The 23,433-nt window shown below is 37.2% G+C and overlaps 1 protein-coding gene across 3 annotated transcripts in view; it reads left to right on the plus strand.

Moving 5' to 3' along the window:
* myo1ea (myosin IEa) overlaps nucleotides 1–23,433 on the plus strand; it is a 48,516-nt gene that overhangs the window by 20,796 nt on the left and 4,287 nt on the right. For all 3 annotated transcript variants that reach the window (XM_079597261.1, XM_079597262.1, XM_079597263.1), the window contains exons 5-23: nucleotides 6,131–6,218; nucleotides 7,169–7,258; nucleotides 7,915–8,046; nucleotides 8,659–8,793; nucleotides 8,961–9,093; nucleotides 10,342–10,538; nucleotides 10,624–10,704; nucleotides 11,179–11,265; nucleotides 11,455–11,541; nucleotides 12,373–12,540; nucleotides 13,044–13,129; nucleotides 15,142–15,223; nucleotides 15,408–15,514; nucleotides 16,764–16,862; nucleotides 17,441–17,585; nucleotides 20,503–20,617; nucleotides 21,831–22,000; nucleotides 22,108–22,253; nucleotides 23,063–23,209. In XM_079597261.1, coding sequence (XP_079453387.1) covers nucleotides 6,131–6,218; nucleotides 7,169–7,258; nucleotides 7,915–8,046; nucleotides 8,659–8,793; nucleotides 8,961–9,093; nucleotides 10,342–10,538; nucleotides 10,624–10,704; nucleotides 11,179–11,265; nucleotides 11,455–11,541; nucleotides 12,373–12,540; nucleotides 13,044–13,129; nucleotides 15,142–15,223; nucleotides 15,408–15,514; nucleotides 16,764–16,862; nucleotides 17,441–17,585; nucleotides 20,503–20,617; nucleotides 21,831–22,000; nucleotides 22,108–22,253; nucleotides 23,063–23,209 — 2,295 coding nt within the window. The remainder of the gene's footprint in view (nucleotides 1–6,130; nucleotides 6,219–7,168; nucleotides 7,259–7,914; nucleotides 8,047–8,658; nucleotides 8,794–8,960; nucleotides 9,094–10,341; nucleotides 10,539–10,623; nucleotides 10,705–11,178; nucleotides 11,266–11,454; nucleotides 11,542–12,372; nucleotides 12,541–13,043; nucleotides 13,130–15,141; nucleotides 15,224–15,407; nucleotides 15,515–16,763; nucleotides 16,863–17,440; nucleotides 17,586–20,502; nucleotides 20,618–21,830; nucleotides 22,001–22,107; nucleotides 22,254–23,062; nucleotides 23,210–23,433) is intronic.

Raw genomic sequence — 23,433 nt, forward strand, 5'->3', positions numbered from 1 at the left:
TTTACATTTAATTCTGATTAATTAATCAAATTGATTGGAATAAATCCAAAAAATCCTAAAATAAAAAGCCCCCAGATGAAGATAGTTTGGAATACATAACATTAGGCTGCTGTAGTATATATTCTATAAATTGGTTGTTTTGTTCCTATTTTATTTGTTTTGGTCTGTTCTTCTATCTTTTAATTCTATTTTAATTCTGACCTATGTACACATCTTTGGTTGTGTAACAACATCTTGCTGTTTGGAAAATACACTATGCCATTTACGCACACGATTAAATGTGCTAGTTTTGAATGTGTTATTATTGTTTTGTATGGCTTTATTGGATAGAACAGTGTGGAGATCAGACAGGAAAGCATAGGGTGGAGAGAGAGGAATGGGACTATAGACCTAGGCTCTGACCTAGAGCCGGGAATCGAACTCGGGTCGCCAGAGGCACAGTTGCGCTCAGTGGTTGCGTTAGACTTTCTTATTTTTTATGGTAGTAAAAATTCTGTCATAATCTTTTATTACCAGTCATTTTAATTTTCACATTTCAAAGATATTAAGACATTCAAGCTGCAGTCCGTAATTTTTTTGGGTTAAAAATTATCCAAAATAAATTGACCTAGTACATAACCAGACAGTGTTCAAAACTATCTGCTTGCATTAGCTCGATTCAAAACGGCTTGTAATAATGTTTATAAATCCAGTGGTACTGGTGGATTTCGGCGGGAAAATCAAGCATGTCTTTGCGTCATTACGTCACCTCTGTACACATAAAGGAGTCTCGGCTAGTCGGCTATATTGCGTGTGAGGATGTAGGAGGTGGAGATTTATAGCCTTTTCTCACAGCACTTGATATAATTAAACTTATCAATTTGATGGCGGATCCAGAAAGGTTCAAACGACAATCACCAATGACAACTGAAGATTCACCCAATGTAAAATGCAAAAGACTTTGTTCGGACTTCGGAGTGGCTACCGAAAAAAAGCGATTGCAACCGGGCCCATGCGAAAACAAGGATAATATCGGAATGTAGTCACGCAATGCTGATGTTCTTAACATTAACAATTTGAGAACAAAGTATAATTTGCACGGTTTGACGTGATATGATAAGTGATCGTTAGATTTAATCAGCGCGATTCACTGCAATGCTTTTTTCCCCTTAGTTGGTCAGAACAAAAGTGGATGTTACTTATTTGTTCAAATTACATTTTCCGGTGAAAATTATTATGTTGGTCATACTTCCAAAAAGTATCTGTGATTCCGAATGACAGTATCCACACCGGCGCTGTGACTGACAGCCACACATTCTCCTCAAAACATTGGATTCACCCGCGCTGGGCCGTGCCGAGGCACAACCCACGCAAAGTTGATAATTCCGCAAACAACTGCAATTGCAGATTTCGAACAGAGAGACAAAGAGGAAAAACTACAGACTGCAGCTTTAAATAGCTTTTTTTTGTTTGTTAAAATATTCATTTTTAATCATGATCTTACATGACCAGCATATAGGCTAGATTATGCATTTATTTTTCCATAACTGATAAAAAAAAATTCAGTCAGTGACAGAAAATATTCGGTTAACATGACCACTACACACAACACTATCGGCTCTGACTATTGTGCTATTCTTTATATAATTATTTATACAAAATGAACATGTTAAACTGGCAGTTCTACTTTTTAAACATGAAGACTAATTGTTGCTCCATTCTGTTTATGTGTGACGTAGAAAGGGTGTGACATACAATTAGGTTGCATGACATTGCAGTGGGAGAGTCACCTGGCTGTCAGTTGGAGTGAATAAATCCTCATTACTGTTGTGGTTATGTTATTGAGGGTGTATACAGTCAAATTACATTTGAATAGAACAGATTCAACAAGTCCAACAGCCTCAGTGGTTGAGTATAACTTTACCCCCTTTTGATGATATATTATATACAAAATAAAGACCAAAGGATGTAAAATTACTTTGTCTATTGTTATATTTTCTCCAGGATGTAGGGGACACAACGCACAAGAGCTTTTGTTACCTGTGCTTCCTGCTAGAGCACAGGAAATGCACTTGTAAGGCCCTTGTAAGGCTACTGTAAATGGAGGAAAATTCACTGAACAGCCATTTGAGATGGGTGTAATATTGCTTAGTATTAATAGTGGTTCGTTATGAAGTAATCCGGTAATTCATGAAGAGTCAGTGAGTCAAAACAAGTTTCTTGATTGGAGAGCCACATGACATAAGGAGTGTCAATATTTCCTATTACACTTTAAAGGCAACATGAAATCAAAATTTACCCTATTTACTTTTTTAGCGCATATTACTATGTCTTTTGGTGAACAATTAATCCGTGCAAGTTAATTCAAAGATTTTTTTTTTTGCCGTGGTAATCTTTAATCAAAGTCTGAAAAGTTACTTCCAGTCTGGAATGGCGTTCTTTTTCTGATGACGTCAGTTTGACGGCTTGGGTTGAAAACGCTTAACCACTCGCCTCAAGCCGTTAGTCTGCTATGAGCAGAGATAGAGAGGAGGAGTGCTAAAGTAAAACCCTGCCCTCTGTTTAATATTACATTTCACAAATGCGTCACACTGGAGAAAAGTTGTTTGCAACTCCCGGTTCACGGGCACTTTAAACAACTTTTTTGAACACTTTAATATATCTCAGTTTAATATTTATTCATATTTTTTCTGATATTTACCTTCTGAAAAGTGAACACTGTGGTTCTTTAGTGCATTCAATATTGCACTGTTTGTTTGTACAGCAGCTAGTTGTACAGCAGTCAACTTCCGGCTCAACAAGTGGTGTGCGTTCTAGGAATGAGCAAAGAATTTACTAATTTGCTAAACAGCATTTTTTTGGTGCTGCTAGTTGTCCAGGTTAAAAAAAGTTGGGGAATTTTACCCCACCTTAGTTTAAGAAAACAACATGGTGAAGGAGGGGAAGTTGCTAACATGGAAATTTTCACTGCTGACCTGGGCCATTTCTTTCAGATCGCATAGTCACCTGTGGGCTGGATGGTGACTGTAGTGCTTACTTCATAGTAAGTGACTTCAGTTTCAGCATTTTTCTCACCCATTTGATTGTATAGCGGGAAAAGTGCTTCCAGTTCAGTTAGACCACATAAAGAGACTGGAAGTGGAATTGTGATGATCCAGATTAGTAAACAAAACCATGAAATTGCTGCCCAGGCATCCTGTGGTCAAGCTGTATTTTGGTTAGAACAGGCACAGGACCATTATGCATCAAAAAAAGATCCTTTTCGCATGGCCAGTTACCTTTCAAAAGTTTGGGATTTTTTGCTTACCAAGCATTTATTTGATTAAAAAAAAACATACAGTAAAAACAGCACTATTGTGAATTGTGAAATATATACTACAATTTAAAAGTTGTTTAAAAATAGTAAATGTTGAAAACAGTTGTGCTGCTTAATATTTTTGTGGAAACAAGGATACTCTAAGGATTCTTTGGAGAACAGAGGCTTCAAGAGAGCAGCATTTATTTTAAACATATTTTTTTTAACAATGTAGAAGTCACTTTTGATCAATTTAATGTGTCCACTGAATAAAAGTATTATTTTTTATTTAAAAAATAAACTTACTGACCCCAAACTTTTGAACAGTAGTGTATATTGCCACAATCTATGATTTTTTTAGGTATTTTGTTTGGAATGTTGTGATCTTCATTGTGTATGGTGGTATAATGGTACGTTAGATCAGTATTGTTTGGTGGAAACAATGTGGAAGGATGTGGCAGAATCTGTCTTACTCTCCCAACAGAGGAAGCCATTTATTTACATAATTAGGCTTTGTATGTGTTAAAGGACAAATAAACTGACCATTTCGCTGAGATCAGTAACACTTCATCTTGTTAGTATGGCAGACCTGGTGGTCTGTACAGTATGATATACTGTACAAAAGCATTCCCACTCATCAGTGTGAGCCAGTGCTGTATTTGCTGAGCTGATGTTTCAGCTGCTGAATAATCAGTCTCATGACTCGTCACTTACTGAATGAGACTGAATGGCTGATGTGTCTCTCTTTCTTTCTCTCTGTGTCCATTTTTGGTCAACAAACGTATGCAGGAAGTTGAAAAATAAGCATTACAGCATACAAATTACAAATCGCCGTTTAAAAATAGTCATGGACAATTAATCTAAGTGGACTGAGTATACAGTGTACAATAAGAGTGTGTTCCCAGAGCTTTCATCGCCTGTATCCGAGCAGGGACATTTCCTTTAAGGTGGAGAGCCTATAAACTCGCAAGACAAAGGAATGAGAACCACATGGCGGACTAAATCTCTTGTAAGAACTCTTGGAGCCGCCACGAGAAGTTTTTTCTGCGTGTATTGCAAGGCTCTCAGGATAGAACGATGTGAAATGAAAGGTGTGTAGTACCACTGCTGTGTGATGTAATGGACTTCTTACCACTTCCCCAAGCCTCCTTTAATACGCCACAGCTGTGCCTTCTCGAAACGGTATTACTGACATGGGTAATAGAAGAAATATAGAAAAATAAACCAGCTCCTTGTGTCATCATCCGCCAAACCACATACATCTCAATATGTATGGCTCTGCCAAGGCAAAGGGCAAGCGGAAGAATGCAAGTAGAGGGTAAAGCAACTGAAGGAAAAGAAATGGAGCCAGTGTTTCCAAACACGATTAATGAATGACATTTTCATCAGCAAATTTTCCTGTATGTTTCCTTGGCTATATGAATATGTATTATGTATATATACTGTATGTGTACATATGTTTGGTTACACTTTATTTTACAGTACGTGTCCTCCTTACCCAAGAAAGTACTGGTAATATAAGTTAACTATATGGTATAATATTAGGTTTAGGGGTAGGTTCAGTGTTAGTACCTAATTATAAGTTACCCAGTTATTGTAATTGCTATAAGAAGTACTTACAGTAGTATGTACATGCGGAACAGGACTGTGCTACCGTCCTTTTTTTCTTTGAAAGTAAATTGATGCTTTTATTTTATAGTATGTAAAAAAAAGACATTTATAACTGTAATTATCACAGTTTCCACAAAAATATTTAGCAGCACAACTGATTTCAACATTGATAATAATAATAATAATAATAATAAATGAGCATCAAATCGGCATATTAGAATGCTTTCTGAAGGATCATGTGACAATGAAGACTAGAGTAATGATGCTGAAAATTCAGCTTTGCCATCACAGGAATAAATTACATAGAAATACATTACATTAAAATATATTAAAATAGAAAAAGAGAGGAAACAGAAATAATATTTCAGAAAATTACTGTTTTTACTGTATTTTAATCACATAAGTACAGCCTTTGTGAACATAGTGTGTGTGCGTGTGTGTGTGTGTGTGTGTGTGTGTGTGTGTGTGTGCGCGTGTGCTGTTTTTTGGCATTTACTGTACAGATTGTCTCGTAAGAAAATGACTGACCACATAAACAAACCTTTTGTTTTATGTGGATTCTGTATTCAAACAAGCCATTCACATATTATGTAAATAAGCCTGTGCTCCCATTATCCAGCAACACAATGCAGACTGTAGCTCACTATAGAGTAATATAGAAACATATAGTTAATTAAAGGAATTCCTCTCTCGACGACACCATTCTACTTGATCTGCATTAATTGAGGATAAGAAACTACTAAACCCTCTCTGACCCTCTTAAAAGCTTGCTGAGCAGATTTTAGTATTGTGCTGTGGGGCGGACAAGAGGCTGGTTTTGCTTGTTAACGCCCTCCTGTTCTTGTTTTTAAACTGCTGTAGGTGAAAGAAATGTGAGTTTTTAATATGCTCATGCAAATTGTGATTGTTAAAACATTAAATGCAGTTGCTGTTATTTTTAACAATCATTTTTGTCACTACTACATGTATATCTTAGCCTAATATATGTACTGTATAATAGCAATATATTATGTTTTTATGATCTATACATGTATCTGTATATACACTACTGTTCAAAAGTTTGGGATTAGTAAGATTTTCTTTTATATTTTTAGAATAATGTTTTCTTTTATGTTCAGAAAGTCTGCATTTTGTTAATAATAAAAATCATTAGAAACCGGAAAATATTGTGAAATATTACTGTTCATTTCATTTATTTTTACAGAATTAACTTAATATTGTCATCTTTTTCTTTGTTCTTCACAGTGGTGAGAGCGGAGCAGGGAAGACCGTAGCAGCAAAGTACATCATGAGCTACATCTCCAAAATTTCAGGTGGAGGTCCTAGAGTTCAGGTGGGTTGCACAGAATAAACTAACATTAAACTGTTGCACCACATGCAGACACACTATCAGGATTAGTTAACTTTACTGACACTCTTCCTGACAGTTAATGTTAGACAGAAAGTTGGGCTCATCTGACATCATTGCTCTACCTTAATTTTTTAGAATTTTTCTTTCATCCCCTAAATCCAACCAGCAGCCATCTGTCCCCCACAATCCCCCTCTGATCTGTGTCCCCCATGTGAGTGAGCTCAGAGTCAGAGGACTGACACTTGTTGATTTCATTAATCTGACTAAATGAACCCTTTGTTGATGAGTGTATATACAGTCCAGTCCAAAAGTCTAAGAACCCATTGTGAAAATACATGTATTATGCACAACATTTTGAGTGAAAATTAACATGACTTTGAGACCTTCATGTGGGTTTTCCGCCTTTTGCTTCAATGACAGCATCACTCAGGCTTCATGACTTCCATACGTTTGTTTAAAACCTGATGATCATGTTTTAAGAAGTCATGGAAATAATGGCAGGACTAGTACAAATGGGTGTTTTTTGTTGGAGAAATGAACTCCCTTTGGTGTTTACATGCACAAAAAGCTATATTACACACAAAGGAAAGGTAAATCACAATAGGTGCCCTTTAAATATCATTATGCGGTTTGTGCATTACATCTGCACGATAAGGACGTAAAAACGGGACTTCAGTCTCCAGAAGTCTAATGTTATAAACAGTGATGGTTTTTGGATACCCCAGAACTTCTACATCTGTCTCTGTCTCTTGGCTGCGGAGTGAAATGGCTCAAACTAGACGATGCTGTGCAAATTCTGTGTGGAATGTGCACATGTTCTGATATCAGTGTGTGTGTGTGTGTGTGTGTGTGTGTGTGTAGGGTGGATTCAGGTGATTTAGGCCACTTTTTGACTCTCAATCCCTCTCTTTTTCCTGTTTCTCTCTACACAGCATGTCAAAGACATCATTCTGCAGTCAAACCCTCTTCTGGAGGCCTTCGGGAATGCTAAGACAGTGAGGAACAACAATTCCAGTCGATTTGTAAGCATCATTCATCCTCCCATAGATTTATTTTATGGAAGACAGCAGACGTCTTGTGTTTGGGTGTATCTTGTGTTCAGGATAAATTTGAGAGGAACACAGTTGCACTAGAACCAGCAAAAACAGGGTGATCATCCAGTTTAAAGAAAGAAAGAAAGAAAGAAAGAAAGAAAGAAAGAAAGAAAGAAAGAAAGAAAGAAAGAAAGAAAGAACAATGTTTTGAAAGAACAAGCCAAAGAAGCCATTACAAACTATGTTGTACGCCATATTTACTTGCAGTTCTGCTACATTATGCCCACACATGTCTTGATTTTGGGACTGGTGTAGTTTTGTTTTAAAGAAGAATGAATTAGAAGTAATACAAATGGATGATGTAGTGGATAGGAGTGTTTTGTAGATTGAAAACCATTTTGATGAGTTCAGGGGTCTTACAGGGGCTGGTAATGTCATTACAGGTTTAAGTCTGGGCATGTCTGGTAACTGTGGACAACACAGCACACATAAATGGACAGAGAGAGACACATAAATGATAGTGAAGAGTGTTTGTGTGCGTGTGTGTCAAAGCACCCATTTATTTATTTTCTGTTCTGGGCATATGCACATCCACCTGCAGTATATCACATCTGTGCCTTTTTAACATTCATCTTCACTGACAGGGGAAATACTTTGAGATTCAGTTCAGTTCCGGCGGGGAGCCAGATGGTGGGAAAATCTTCAACTTCCTTTTGGAAAAATCACGCGTGGTGATGAGGAATCCTGGAGAGAGGAGCTTCCACATCTTCTACCAGGTGAGAATCAGGACATGAGGTGGGCTTCTTCGCTCAGAAAATGTCACTGTGAACGTCAGTAGCATAAGTACACAATGTTATGAGGAAAAATTGCATGAATAACCACAGTAAAATCCAGGAAAGGGAAGATGGAGCCATTTGGCTCTGAAAAGCAGGTCACGTTGTTTTGAGTTTACCACTTGAGAGCTCTTTGGAAGAGGGAGGGACTGTCTGACCTCCTCTTAATGAGGTCTCCTCGCTGCTGTTTCTACTTCACTAGTTTGGAGAGTTTGACTGTTTCTTATGGTTGTTATTTAGGACTTTTTGTATTTTGGGGTTTCTTCTTTTTGGATGCGATTAATCGCGATTATTCATTGCACAGCCCTCATTTTTTCATTTTCTTTTCTTATATTTCATCTCAGACAAGCTCCTCACTGACACTGTTGTTTCCTTAAAAAATTATTAGATTGCAAAAAGTTTATAAAATGTTACAAAAAAGTTTTAATATAACCTTCACGCAACAAAAAAACTCTTGGTTTTAATTTTTTTTTTTAATCTGAAGTTGAATAACATACTTTTATGAAAACTCTGAAACATATTTTATGTAATAAAATATATAATTTCTCTTCATAGCTAATAGAGGGAGCCAGTGCAGACCAGAAAAGCAGTCTAGGTATCACAAACCTGGATTACTACACTTACCTCAACCAGTCAGGTTCCTATAAAGTTGACGATATTAACGACAAGCATGATTTCCAGGAAACCTTGGTAAGTATGATTTAGGCAGCTTGCTATTTTGAGATAGGCTCTTCTCTCCTTGGAGTCTTATTTAGCTATGAAGATTTTACCTGTTCAAATATGACAAACTATTTTTCATATCCCTTTCTCTTCTTTTCATATTCCCTCTCCCCTCTCCTCTCTTTGCCTGACCCCAGCATGCCATGGACGTGATTGGTATCTCAGGGATGGACCGCGCCCTGGTACTGCAAATTGTGGCTGGAATTCTTCACCTTGGGAACATCAACTTTAAGGAAGCAGGGAATTATGCTGCTGTAGAAAATGATGAGTGTATGTACCTAGACTCTTCAAATCTCAGTTTTGCGTCGTCCCTTGTTTTTGGTGTCCTCGTTTGAACTATGTACTGCTGCTTTTTTTTCTGCATTAGCTCATGCCAAACTGTCTTGCCACACCAAATTAGTGCTTTGTTTATGCGCTTGGTATCTGCATATTACATCACACAATAAAATTACACACAGTGAAACTCTGAACTTCCAGCCCACCCCTGGAGCAATGCATTTGAATGACAGAGACTGTTTTCTGTGGCATAAAGCCATGCTGTGCTGGGAGCAGACCAAGTTAATCTGTGCCTTTCCTGTTCCCAGCCCCCCAACCCCTCTTCCTGTCTGCCGCCAGCGGCTTTCACACATTTAGTGTTGGTTTGCCAATGTAAAAAGCATACACGGCACAACTGCTCAGCTGCCTGCTTATGACAAAACCATATGCGAAGAGCTCATGCATTCTGGGAAATCAATTCTATAGATAACATCTTCAAATCCATTGATTTTTATGGAGGTCTTTGATTGACATCATGGTAGCGTTGAGAACCATGGACAGTCCCAGATCTTTTTATAGTTGCGTTGTTTTTGCATACCACAACCGTACATCTGAATAATGAACCATACTTAAGCAGTATGACGGACTGTATCCCTATCAGGGCTGAATGAGGGAAGTTTCTTTTTTAAGGAGATGAGTCAGAAATGGAGTGAGCCTCAGGACTGTAAGTGACTGGTGTCTCACCCGTGCCTCTCCTCAGAGGAGATCTATTGCTGTGACTACCCAGAAAGAAATTATCATGAGTCATTTTTATGATGTACCCCTTTTTGTTCCTTCAACTTTTTTTGAAAAAGCAAAGTAATGTTATGCTGTGTTGTTATATTTCTACAGTTTGGGGTCAGTAAGATTGGTTTTTTTTATAAAATGAATGCTTTTATTAAGCATTCATTTTATTTATTTAATAAATAAATATTGAATTTATTTATTAAATTCAAATAAATGCTGTTCTTTTGAACTTTTTTATATTAAACAACAAGTCCTGAGAAAAATATATAAATATATAGCTTCGCCATCACAGGAATGACCTTTATGACCATAAAAACATTCAAAAACATTATAATATCTTATTCACCCCAAACTTTTGAACAGTAGTGTATATTATATATTTAGAAACACTCATGCCTTACTGTGCAAATATATAGAATTATATAGATACATATAATTTGTCTAACTCTACCAAACTGTTCTCCCTCCTTCTCATAGTTTTGGCATTTCCTTCCTTCCTGTTGGGCATCGATCAGCATCGTCTTAAAGAAAAACTCACCAGCCGTAAGATGGACGGCAAGTGGGGGGGCAAGTCAGAGTCCATAGACGTAACGCTGAACGTGGAGCAAGCGTGTTTCACACGCGATGCCCTCTCCAAAGCTCTGCACTCTCGTGTTTTTGACTACCTGGTTGAGGTACAGGCAATATGCACCTACATCCCTTTTTAAAACAGAAGTTACAGAAGAAATAAGCACTGAATGGGTTCCTGTTTTTCTTTAGTCAATCAATAAAGCCATGGTTAAGGACCATCAGGAGCTGAACGTTGGAGTATTGGATATCTATGGCTTTGAGATTTTTCAGGTGAGTGTTTTTAAATATTTTTTTCTAGTCACTATTTGAGTTTGTAGCTATCCAGTCTTCCTAATGAGATAAGAGGAATGAGATGTCTGATTTTTAATTGTCTGGATTGGTTCCCGTCTCTTTTTGTAAACTGATAACATATTAATGAGCTTGACTAATCTGATAATCTCTTGGTTTAGCATCTGGTATTGAGACCATTAAGATTACTACCTGTGTTGTCTTCATAAGAAGGATAAAGCTTGATAACAGGGCTTTCAACCCTTTTAATTTGATCCTGTTCTTCTCCAATTCCAACTAACCACTAAAATGCAGAATTCTTAAGCAGAAACTGTGTATTTTTAAGTGCTATTGATAATAATAATGTTGAATCATTGTTTGTGATATTTACATCTTATTTGTTTTCATTTGACTACTGGTATTATGTTTGGTTCGTAGGTATCTATCTGTCTTTTGTGTTTTCATTTGCCCTTTTAGAAAAATGGATTTGAGCAGTTCTGCATCAACTTTGTGAATGAAAAGCTGCAGCAGATTTTCATTGAGCTGACTCTGAAAGCTGAGCAGGTAACACTTCATCAGTCCCCTGTGCTTTTATTGTTGTTGTTGTAATGTGGATCGTGAATAAGGCTCTTGTCATTTTAAGTCACACCTTTCCCTTAACCTTGTTCTGGCAGCACAGGAAGTACTTATGCTCCACCCTAGTATAGGATCATTTTTTATCATTTTTCTTTTCTGTATTTTTCCTCTCTTCAGGAGGAGTATGTACAGGAAGGAATCCGATGGACTCCCATAGAGTACTTCAACAATAAGATCGTCTGTGACCTCATTGAGAGTAAACTAGTAAGTTTCGCCAACTGTAAAATTCAAGCATCCATCTATTTCAAAAGCTGGATATTATCTGCCCTTGCCAAGTGCAGTTAAATCAATAAAACTAACATTAACACACTAAGAAGTTATCTTCCCATGACTGTTTGTCTAATGGCCTCAAAATGGTTGATATGCCTCCAAATTCAATTTGCTCCACTCACAGAGAGACTAGACACAAAAACCCATGAAATTCACTACAAGGGAGAACCTTAACCATCCATGTCTGTATGACAGCATGTGAGAAAGTGATTTTCTGTGTCTCTGCTAAAAGCTAATGCTTGTCTGTGAGAAATTTACAAGCTGTTTTCCCTTTGTTTGACTCTGTGTGGATAGAGAGATGTCTGAATTTTCTGACAGGTGTGATTTCACTGGAGATTAATGTATGATAATAGTTTTGATAAAGCTTGAAAGGTCTGTGAATGTGGACTAAAACGGTTTCAGACACTTTAGGCATGAATGTTTAAATCTTTGTGTACTAGTATGGGGGTAAAAGTTAACAACCTGCAATGCAACATGCTATACATTATCTAAAACTATAGTACTACTACTATATAACTATATAATACTACTGCTGCTGCTACTACTACTAACGAAAGATTTTATTTGTATTCCACAAATGCAGATCAAAATGCATTGATATTTTGGCTCTGGTTGCTTGTTATCAAGGCTGCATAAGAATCAACAAGAGCCAAAATAAAACCCTAACAAAAAGAGAAAATTAAAAATTAAAATATAATGGCTAATAGGATGTCTCAAAATGATTATGAATGCATTTCATTATCATTTGTTTGTGTCCTTTCCCAGAATCCTCCAGGCATCATGAGTATACTGGATGATGTGTGTGCTACTATGCATGCGAAGGGTGAAGGCGCAGATCAGACGATGCTGCAGAAGCTCAGAACGCAGATCACCAACCACGAGCACTTTAACAGCTGGAACCAGGGCTTCATCATCCACCATTACGCTGGCAAGGTATTTATACCTCTCTCTCTGTCTCAAACATCTCTTTATCCCTCTTCTGTAGTGTTGTTAAATGTTTTTACATTCTACTTCTACTCTTTTGCCCGTGTTTCTAAATTTAATTGTCTCTTGCTGTCTCTTTCCTTCCATCTCTCTCTCTTAGTTTCTTGTAAACTCTTTGTTGGCTTGAGGTAGTTCAGTATGTGTGGTACCTTCCACATACCCTGTGTTCAATGAGGCGTTCTCTGAGGGGAGGCCCGCCCACATCCTGCACCATTAGATTTATAATAAGTACATTCAACAGTCAATGGAAATCCCATGATAAAAATAAATAATTATATAGATATTCTTGTTACCCAGTTGTATATGCAAAGACTAAGTAAGTCATTGATGATAGGTTGAACTGACTTTGATCTGAACATTTATTGGCTCATATGGCTCAAAAAATTGTTTGATTTTCTAACCCTGTTCAGAACACACAGCTGATTTAATGCTCTGTTATTTGTCCCCCACAGGTGTCTTATGATGCAGAGGGATTCTGTGAGAGAAACAGGGATGTGCTGTTCACTGACCTGATTGAGTTAATGCAGAGCAGTGAAATGTAAGTGTCAATCCGCCATCATAACAACAGCCAGTCTCGAATCATTCAACAGCTGCTTGTAACAGACTCTCAGAGAGACCTCGGTCACTATGAGCACTTAAACATCTTAATATATGTAAATCATGGATATAATCAGGCCAGCTGAAGGCTGAGGGCCTCTAAAAGAAGTGTGCGGGAGATTAGCATTGTTTCTGAGTCCAAAAGGCCCTTCTATCTCTCAAGGGAGTAGGACTGTAGAGCGTGCCCGTCACTCTTATGTGCTCCTGGGCCTCTTTTGGGCCCCAGAAGCCATCTGTGCAAACCGTCTCCTCCAGCAGCCCTTTGTGAAGCTTTCTGGGGGTTCGCTTTTAGACGGCATTCAGACACGTGCTGTCATGCATATATACACACAACACGCATGCAGAGTTTGCAGAGGAACTTCCTTTGCACCAGCCAGCAGGTCTTATGCACAAAACAGAAGAAAGAGAAATCTTAGTTGTCAATTCAGTGACGAAGCAGGGCTTTCCTGTCCATCTGCGCAGACGTGGCCCTGCAGCTCCACCCCCATTGACAGGTTAGAGCAAAGCAAGAAAAGCTGTTACCATCATATAACTATGTGGATTTTCTGGTATTAGAAATAATGTGCTCGGATTTTAGAAGAGAAAAGTGCTTTAAAAATGTTGTTCTCTTCATTACTAACGTCACCATTATCCCTCACTAGGTTCAGTACAGTTCATTTGAGCTCTATTGACTACATTTGTGGCATGCCTAGTTGGCTAATAATAATTTCTCGTTATAAAATCTCTCTCTTAATCTCTTAGCAAAACTTTGATAATGTTAATTATAATGTGCTTTCAATGGAAGTCTGTGGGGCCGGACATTGCACTGGAATAAATGTTAAAATACAATGCTACTTTTTTTTAAAGTATAGCAACAAGATTTAAACATGATATGCTTTTATAGCCTTTTCATTTTATAGCCTATAACTTTCACACAATACACACAAGAATACAAGAAAGAGATTTCCTTAAGAAAAATCCACCCACAGGTATAAAAAGGATAATTTAGGGCCCACTCACACAGAAGGTGTTTTCTAACTTGAGCGCCGCATTTTACAAAGCTGTCATGCGCAAGATGCTGCTAAAGACACAAACATTTGCAATTGTCAAACATGTCCGTCTAGTGCATGTTTACATAAAAAATGTAAATAATAATAAATATAGCTGCAAGCAGCAATTAGGGCCAAGCACATAAAACGCCAGATGAGTCATGCAAGCATGGCTGGAAGCATTAAACCAACTGCAACAATGAGTAATTAAAGGCATTTTTAGATTATTAATCTAAAACTACTGGATACAATAAGCCTGTAAATAAAATTAGATACCTTAGTAGATTACTAGTTTTACTACCAGATGTACAGAATCTGTCCAGAGAGCACAATTGTGCTAAACAAAGAATTTTCTGAAATACTAATAGGGTTTTATGATTATTGAATTCAATAAAAACAAAGCATTTAGTTCTACAAGCTCAAATGTTCCTCATGCCAGAGTTTAGTATCTCTTAAACATATTTTATTAAATTGTTCTTGTTTAAGTTCTCTTATGAAATTATATTACAATACATTTTTAAAAGAGGTAACAGAGGTCAGTTTTTAATCGAAAGCAAACTTTAAAAACATCATATAGTTTTTATTTATTTATTACTTTTTTATAGTAGAACTAGTTATTTGCCATGAAAATAACTTGGCATGTCAAGTCATTAAAACACCAACCAACCAATCTAAAAGCTTATTCAGGAGGCAGTGAGACTAAAGGATAGTGAACACCAGAGATTAAAAACCAAAAGTATTCAATCTCTTACCCTGCCTGATGATGAACTCCAAAACAATGTGCACTGTGGCCTGCAGGGATTCAAGTGACCGGTCTGCAGCGGAGAGACACGATTAAAAACATTCCTGTCTGTTACAGTCTGTATTTCTTCATCCTGCATTCACCTTTCAAATCATTCCTATCTGGCTTGATTCTTTCCGTTAGACCTTTCATCCGTGCCCTGTTCTCAGAAAACCTCAACGCTGAGAAGAAAGGCCGACCCACTACTGCAGGGAGTAAAATCAAGGTGAGTTGAGTCTATTCTGCAGGCTCTTTGCAGGTTCTCTGTTTCACCTCATATAACTAAACCATTTTCACACTTTCTGGTTGCCTGACTGTCTGTGTAGATTAAGTGGCTTGCAGGTTTAATGGTGTTTTCTTCTAAGCTGCTTTAGCTTTTTTACATCCTTTCTGTTTCTTTCTAATGGCAGAAACAAGCCAATGATCTGGTGAGCACCCTGATGAAGTGTACGCCTCACTACATCCGCTGTATCAAACCCAATGAGACCAAGAAGCCCAAAGACTGGGAGGAGAGCAGGTAAGAGATTATGGTCAAGTTGAATTCCCATTCATTCAAAAGTCTCTTAAATCTGTCAGTGCTGTGTTACAATTATATAGGAAACTGATAATATAATGGATATAGTTGAGATTTCTTATTAAATTATTATATTCTCTTAAAGTGGCCATTATTCATATTGAAGTAACAAAATACTTTGAGAGGAAAACATCCTCTTTAATGAGGCATCTGAGTTAGTTTGTGTTTTCACAAGTCACAGCAGCTCTGCAGAAAAATCACAGAGAAACTTTCTCAACGAAAGCATATCAGCATTTTTTTTTTTTAATTCCAGTTAAGTTATACGTTTTATTTTATTTAACACTACTATTCAAAGATTTGTGGTTGGTCCATTTTTAAAAAGTCTCTGCCTTGATGCACCAAGAAAAAAAAACTGTAATATTGTAAAATGTTATTACAATATAAAATAACTGTTTTCTATTTTAATATATTTTGTGTAATTTATTCCTGTGATGGCAAGACTGAATTTTCAGCAGCCATTACTCCAGTCTCCAGTCACATCATTCTTCACAAATCATTCTATTATCCTGATTTGAAATTTATTTAAAACGAAACCTTTTGTAACATTGTAAATGTCGCTTTTGATCTATTTAAGGCATCCTTGCTGAATAAAGGTATTAAAAATCTCAAAATGAGGAAACTTAAGTAGCAACATGGATTAAGATTTTATTTCTCAGTTGTTCTTTGTCCCGACAGTTCTTTCATCTTTTTTTGTTCACTTTTCTTGGCCTTTTCATCTTTCGCCCTAGTTCTTTTTTTTTTTTGTTGAATGAATGAAATGTGGAATGAAATGTTCTGATCCGGCGTGTTGGATTGTTCAGGCTCTAATGGTCTTCCTGTTATGAGAGTGTGTGAGCATTGTTCATGTTGGACACAATGGGCAGTATAATTAGCACTCACACTTCATTCTCAGGGTGTGTATCCATGAGATTTGCAATTATTCAGTCATTTATTTAGGAAAGGCTGATGGGGAAACCACCAGAAATGCCTTTTTGTCTATGAATTAGCAAAAAAAATTAGATTAATTTCTGTAAAGTTTTTTTTTTTTTACTGTTGCTGTAAATATTAACCTACCTTCTCTCTCTCTCTCTCTCTCTCTCTCTCTCTCTATCTCTCTCTGTCTCTCTCTCTCTCTATCTCTCTCTCTTTCTCTCTCTCTATCTCTCTATCTATCTCTATCTATCTCTCTCTCTCTCTCTCTCTATCTATCTAGAGTGAAGCACCAGGTGGAATATCTGGGTCTGAAAGAGAATATTAGAGTAAGGCGTGCCGGCTATGCTTACAGACGAGTCTTCCGCAAGTTCTTGAACAGGTAAAGACTGATTTCAAAGTCATCTTTAAAGGCTGACAGGGATCTCTTCATAGAACTTCATGGAATGAGAACATATCTGGCGTTTTTTATTTTAATCAATTTTGAGATCCAATGACAAGACACCATATTTATACAAGAATTTCACAAAGAGAAGGAAGAGAGATCTTTAGGTTGGTAGTGTGTTATTGTACTTTTATGTTGATGAATTTTGGTTCCTCTTCTGTTATGGGCCGTAGTTGGACAGTTTCCTCTTAACATTGTGTTGGTTTAAGGATCTAATTACATTTATGATCAATTTCTTCACATGCTTCATTCATTTGGTTATTAACTTTTTACTTTAAGTAAAACCCTGAATCATCTTTTGATGTGTTCATATTTTTTTTACTCCACCCTGCAAGTGTTTATCTTGCACACACAGACTGCCTACAGTACTATATTTACACAGGGCTCCACTTCAGAAGACAACTGAGCATTTTGTACTTCTATATGAATGAAAAATATGTAGTTTAATAAAATATGATTTCATTCTCCAAATGATGAAACCTTCCTCATCTTCTCTTTCTGTTTCTGTGTCTCAGGTATGCTATTCTGACGAAGGAGTCGTGGCCAACATGGCGGGGGGATGAGAAGCAGGGTGTCCTGCATCTCCTGCGCTCCGTAAACATGGACCAAGACCAGTATCAGCTCGGACATTCCAAAATCTTCATCAAAGCCCCTGAATCGGTAAGTTACATTTTTCAGCAACAGGATATGATATCTCGCCCCAGGGAGTCTGTTTTTAATCAATAAAAAGTTATCCTAATAAATTGTAATACACTTAAAATGTCAAAATGCATGTCTACTCCATTTTAAAAAGTCAGTATTTCACATTTTGATCCTCTGTCAGTCAAACGTCTTTTTCACTACAAGACTTCACATGACAGAATTGGTGGGAGAGGATCCTTCTGCACGCTTGTTTGCACTCTGGCTCTCCCACATTCGCACACAAATGTATGAAAGTGAGTGGAACACGAAGTCTAATATGGCCATACGTTAAGTTTGACAGCCAAAAACCAAACCTCTTTTTTGCTTGAACAGTGTGCTTGTGCCATCTTTCTTTAAAATACACTACCGTTCGGCGTTCAAAGGTTTGGGGTCGGAACACTCGTTAAATGTTACTTTTTTGATATTTCATTATAACGCAATGACACTGATACATTTTTAAATGTTGCTTCAGTATCCTTATACTTTTGGACTGCTCTACAATATGCGCACTTCAGAAAAAGACATCAGACTAGATACACCAGCAATACTTGACACAAGCCTCCCTATCAGCAGTATGTTGAACGTTGTTTTTTTTTTACTTTGGTCAAGATTTAACATTTGAGTTGTGCTGTAATGGCAGAAGAGAGGGGAAGTGTAAGAGTCAGCCTTTGTCTGGCAGACACCAGCTTAGCTCAGAGTGGGTTGATGAATAGTGGGGAGTCAGTAGGGAAGGAGGAGGGACACTGGGCTGGTCCCACGTCAGCACCGTTAGGTCAACATTACTCTGGATCTGATACACACAGTGCTGTGGTAAAGCTGCTTCTGTTATGTCCAAGACAGCTTTGCTTTTTCCACTACTTTTTTTTTCAGCTTGCTTATGAAAGCACTGCTTGTGGATGTGCTGTGATCTCACTGTTGACATTTAGATGTACACACGTATACATAGAGACACAGTATAAGTCTCTGTGGCTCGGCATGAATGCACCAGATTATCCAGAGATGTGTGACTTTGGCATGTATGTGTTAAAACGTGGCCTTTTCTGTGTTTGTGCATGTGTGTGTGTGTGTGTGTTTGTGTAATATAAAATTTAGGAGGGCCAATATTTGAACTGCACTGCCTCTCAAAACAAAACTCTTTCTGAGATAAGGTGCTGATACTGAGTAATTAGTTCATGACTACAGGAATTTCTTTAGTGAGAGAGAGAGAGTGTGTGAGTGTGTAGTAGTAGTAGTCGCTCTTTGATCCTACTGAGAGCTGATGCAGTCTTACAGTGTTTGCATGAGGCATCCAAACAGTGTTATCAATTTCACAAACACTGTTAAGAAATTTCCAGGACATATTTTACCACAAAATTACTTGAGGGATGGGGAAAGAATTTAAACAAAGACAATTAAGATCCAGATATCTTAAGGTTTCTATATTATGATAATTTTGTCCTAAAATGTGTTTTTAGGACAAAACAATTATTAAAATGTCCTTCCCTATTTGTCAGTATCTGTAATGCAAAAAGAATCTCAATCTCAGTACTGCAACATAAATATTATACATTATTTAAATAGTGAAATATATTTGTACATACATTATCATTTTGTGTGTCAAAGTTTGGGGTCAGTATTTTTTTTGTGTGTTTTTGAAATAAGTTTTTATTTGATTTTTAAATATATTGAGAAATATACGTGTGTTTTTTTTAAAAATACTTAAAATAACTGTTTTTATTTTCATAGATTTTAAAATGTATTTCATTCCTATGATGGCAAAGCTAAAAAAATTTTTTTTAACTTTTTCATTCTTCAGTCTACAGTTTAGAGTGTCCCGTGATTCTAATCCGCAAATTAGAATGATTTGTGTGAAAAAAAAAAAAAAAAAAAAAGTTGAAAACAGTTGCTGTTGATGTAATCTTGGCTTAATGAAATAAATACTTTAAAAAAAAAATCGTATTGACCCAAAATTGTGCAGGACTGACTATTGTAAGTACTTAATTGTAAGTAGGGATGCACAATATATTTCTGCACTTATTTAGTATTTTATTTACATTTTTATTTATGCTTTTCATTTATTTGAACAAAACAAAATAAGAATCTGCCATTTATCAGTTACGGTAATGGCAATAACATGAAAATAATTATCAATGGGAGGTTTGTGTCTGTTTGTTTGTTAGTGTGTGACATGGAAGACAAAGAGGGATTGTGTATTTGCTTCCAATATCTCGTCCTGTGCCAGCCGTGTGTGTGTGTGTGTGTGTGTGTGTGTGTGTGTGTGTGTGTGTGTGTGTGTGTGTGTGTGTGTGTGTGTGTGTGTGTGTGTGTGTGTGTGTGTGTGTGTGTGTGTGTGTGTGTGTGTGTGTGTGTGTGTGTGTGTGTGTGTGTGTGTGTGTGTGTGTGTGTGTGTGTGTGTGTGTGTGTGTGTGTGTGTGTGTGAGGCAGTGCCAGGCCTCTGTGATAATGATAGGATCTGCTGTTTAGTCTACAGAGCAGCAGAGCTGTGACAGTGTGTTCTGTGATACAGGAAGCACAGTGGAGCTACAGAGTGCTCAAAGCATTATGGGATGACCGCAAAACACTTGGACACAGCTGCTTACTGAAAAAGAGAAATAGAAAATCTGAAATAGAAAAAGAGAAGTTGCTGCATGACAGACAGGACAGACTGAACCCACTATGTGTCATAGCGGTCCTTGTTTTTCCAGAACTGTTTAATAAGCTCCAATGACAAGTGACCTTTAGTCTAATGGACAGGTTTATGCAACTCTATTCACTAATGTTTTTTGCACTATTAAATGTTAAGTCGGTAACAGCGTGGATTTTGTGCATAATGTTTTTTAGACTGATTCAAGTGGGTATCTTGTGAGTATTTTTGATTTGATTCATGTAAACAACCTGCATTATATTCTATTTACAGCTCTTCCTGCTGGAGGAGACGAGAGATCGCAAATTCGACGGTTATGCCAGAACCATTCAGACGGCCTGGAGGAAATTTTGTGCACGCAAGAAATACGTTCAAATGAGGGAGGAGGGTGAGTTCAACCTTCAGACAAATAGTTGGAATGAGGTGAAGTGCTAGACGTCATGTACAAGCACCTGCGTACCAAGACATTTTAAGAAAAGGGAAATCAATGTTGTCTTACATGGCAGAATGTGTCACAGTTTGGGTTTTCCCCTGTATATCTTTGGAGTCTGACCTCAACTGCTGATTTCAGCTGAATTATTGTTATTATGTTGAAAAGTAATAATACACACAAAAAAACCTCACACCCTGTCTGAGTGTTCATGTTTGAGTGTTTCTTCAGCTATAGGCTCTTTTGGCCCGGTTTTAGTATAGCTATTAACAGTGTCCAGTTATGGACATACACTATCGTTCAAAAGTTAAAAAGAGAAATCAATAGTTTTGTTCTGGAAGGATGCATTAAATTGAAGTGGCAGTAAAGACTTTTATAACATAACAAAATATTTCTATTTCAAATAAATGCTGTTATTTTGTGTTTATTCATAAAATAATCCTGAATAAAATGTATCAAGGTTTTCACAAAATATAACACCTGTTTTCAACATTGATAACAATAAGAAATGTTTCTTGAGCAGCAAATCATCATATTAGAATGATTTCTGAAGGATCATGTGACTAATGATGCTGAAAATTCTGCTTTGCCATCACAGGAATAAATTACATTTCAAAATATTACAGTAGGTTAGTCATTCTAAATTGTAAAAATATTTCACAATATTACTGTTTTTACTGTATTTTAATCAAATAAATGCTGCCTTGACGAGCATAAAATACTTCTTTCAAAAACATTTTTAAAATCTTTGCAAACCCAAAGTTTTGAACGATAGTGTACATGAAACCAAGCAGAATTCTGTCATTTCCCCCCTCCCCTGAACCATCTTTTTTTTTGTAACAAATATAATTTCAACCACATCTCCAATTTTAAACATTTTTTTTTAAATAAAATGGCTTACTCCTTTTTCCTGCTAATCTTATAGCTTGCATTCTTATAAATCCTACATACACACAATTAAAGAGTTTTTGTATAATTTGACAAAATTACAGCTTGATTGTAAATGATAATCAGAAATTCCATTCACATATAAAATGTACTTTAATTGGTCCTGTTTTCTTTATATGTCACATCTCTCTTATTTAATCTCATCTTTTGGACATGGCGGGACATGGCACAAGAACTGAAGCTCTTTGAGAATAACAAATACATTTATTCTATCTTCTTCCAGCCTCTGATCTGCTGCTGAACAGGAAGGAGAGAAGAAGGCACAGCTTGAACAGGAACTTTGTGGGTGATTACCTGGGTATGGATGACCGGCCTGAGCTCAGGCAGTTTGTGGGCAAGAGGGAGAAGATTGATTTTGCAGACAAAGTCAATAAATATGACAGGCGGTTTAAGGTGAGCATACCAAAATTAGCACACAGATGTGCCCGAGTATCAGCGACTATTTTTAGCACATGTCATGTAGCATTTATATGCATGTATGGGTGTTTTTATCTCTTCAGAACACCAAGAGAGACCTGATCCTCACCCCTAGATCTGTCTACCTGATTGGAAGAGAAAAGGTGAAGCAGGGGGCAGAGAAAGGGCTTGTGAAAGAGGTCCTGAAGCGCAAAGTTGACGTAGAGAAGATTTTGGCTGTTTCTTTCAGGTACGGTCACCACACAAGCTCTGTCAGCAAGCTACAACCAACCTTAGCACTCGAGGTGATCTGACACACACACACACACACACACACACACACACACACACACACAATTTTATTCTATTCAGCCACAAGGAGCTGCAGCTTCCCTCCCATGTGTAAAACAGAGCCTGTATTTTCGAGCCCTGTATGCAGTCCCATAATGCCTTGGATAACCATCTGCTGAATTATAGGCGTAGAGACATCAAAGGTCCAGTTTAGATGTTAGAGCCTTCGTCTGCCCTGTGTTACTTAACACATGTTGAATCGAGAGGGTCTGGACATACAAAGCTTCAGTCTTTTAAAAAACATTTATAGTTTTTTTTAGTGTTCCCTGTTCCCCTGTGTTCCATGATCAAACATTCAGAACTCTCTCAAAGAAAGAAACCTAAAGATCTTACAAATAAGGGCCAAGAAAGCGGTACCAGCACCCCACAACCTTGCATACTTTGCTTTTGTGAGTGGGGGGTTGTCAATAATGTGAACCAGGTGTTGCTGGTAAGGGAGAGTATACCTTGTAAAAAACTCATTAGAAAAGACTTAAGTTTATTGGGTGAAGCAGGGCATCTCTGCATGTGTTCCAGACACGAAAACTCCCAACAGCCCCCCGTATCACTTGCGTTTTTTTGTGACCCGACAACCTTTGTGTCTTTGGAAACCCCCTAAAGTGCCTCAACACGTGTTACCTGAACTGGAAGGTAATGGAAGGATCATGTTGAATGATCGAACGAATGTGGATATTTCAGGTCTTGAAAAGACATTTGTCTCTCTTACAGCACAATGCAGGATGACTTCTTGATCCTGCATGAGGACGAGTATGACAGCCTGCTGGAGTGTGTATTCAAGACTGAGTTCGTCAGTTTACTGGCACGCAGATACGAAGAGAGAACGCAAAAGAAACTACCTCTCAAGTTTAGCACCACGTAGGTTGAAATATCTTTCACATGGCATAGCAAGGGCATGTCTTTTTAATGAATACAAATTAAAAAGAATAGTACATAAGATGATTTTTTTAGTATCTGTATTTAACTGTCCATATAGTGTTTTAATTTTGAACAGTATGTCTGTTGTTTTTATGATTTATTTTATACTTTAATTTATTATTTGTTAAAAAATGTGGGGGCAGTAAGATTTGTTTTTATGTTTC

This window comes from Phoxinus phoxinus (assembly GCF_949152265.1).
Source record: "Phoxinus phoxinus genome assembly, chromosome: 2".
Taxonomy (NCBI): domain Eukaryota; kingdom Metazoa; phylum Chordata; class Actinopteri; order Cypriniformes; family Leuciscidae; genus Phoxinus; species Phoxinus phoxinus.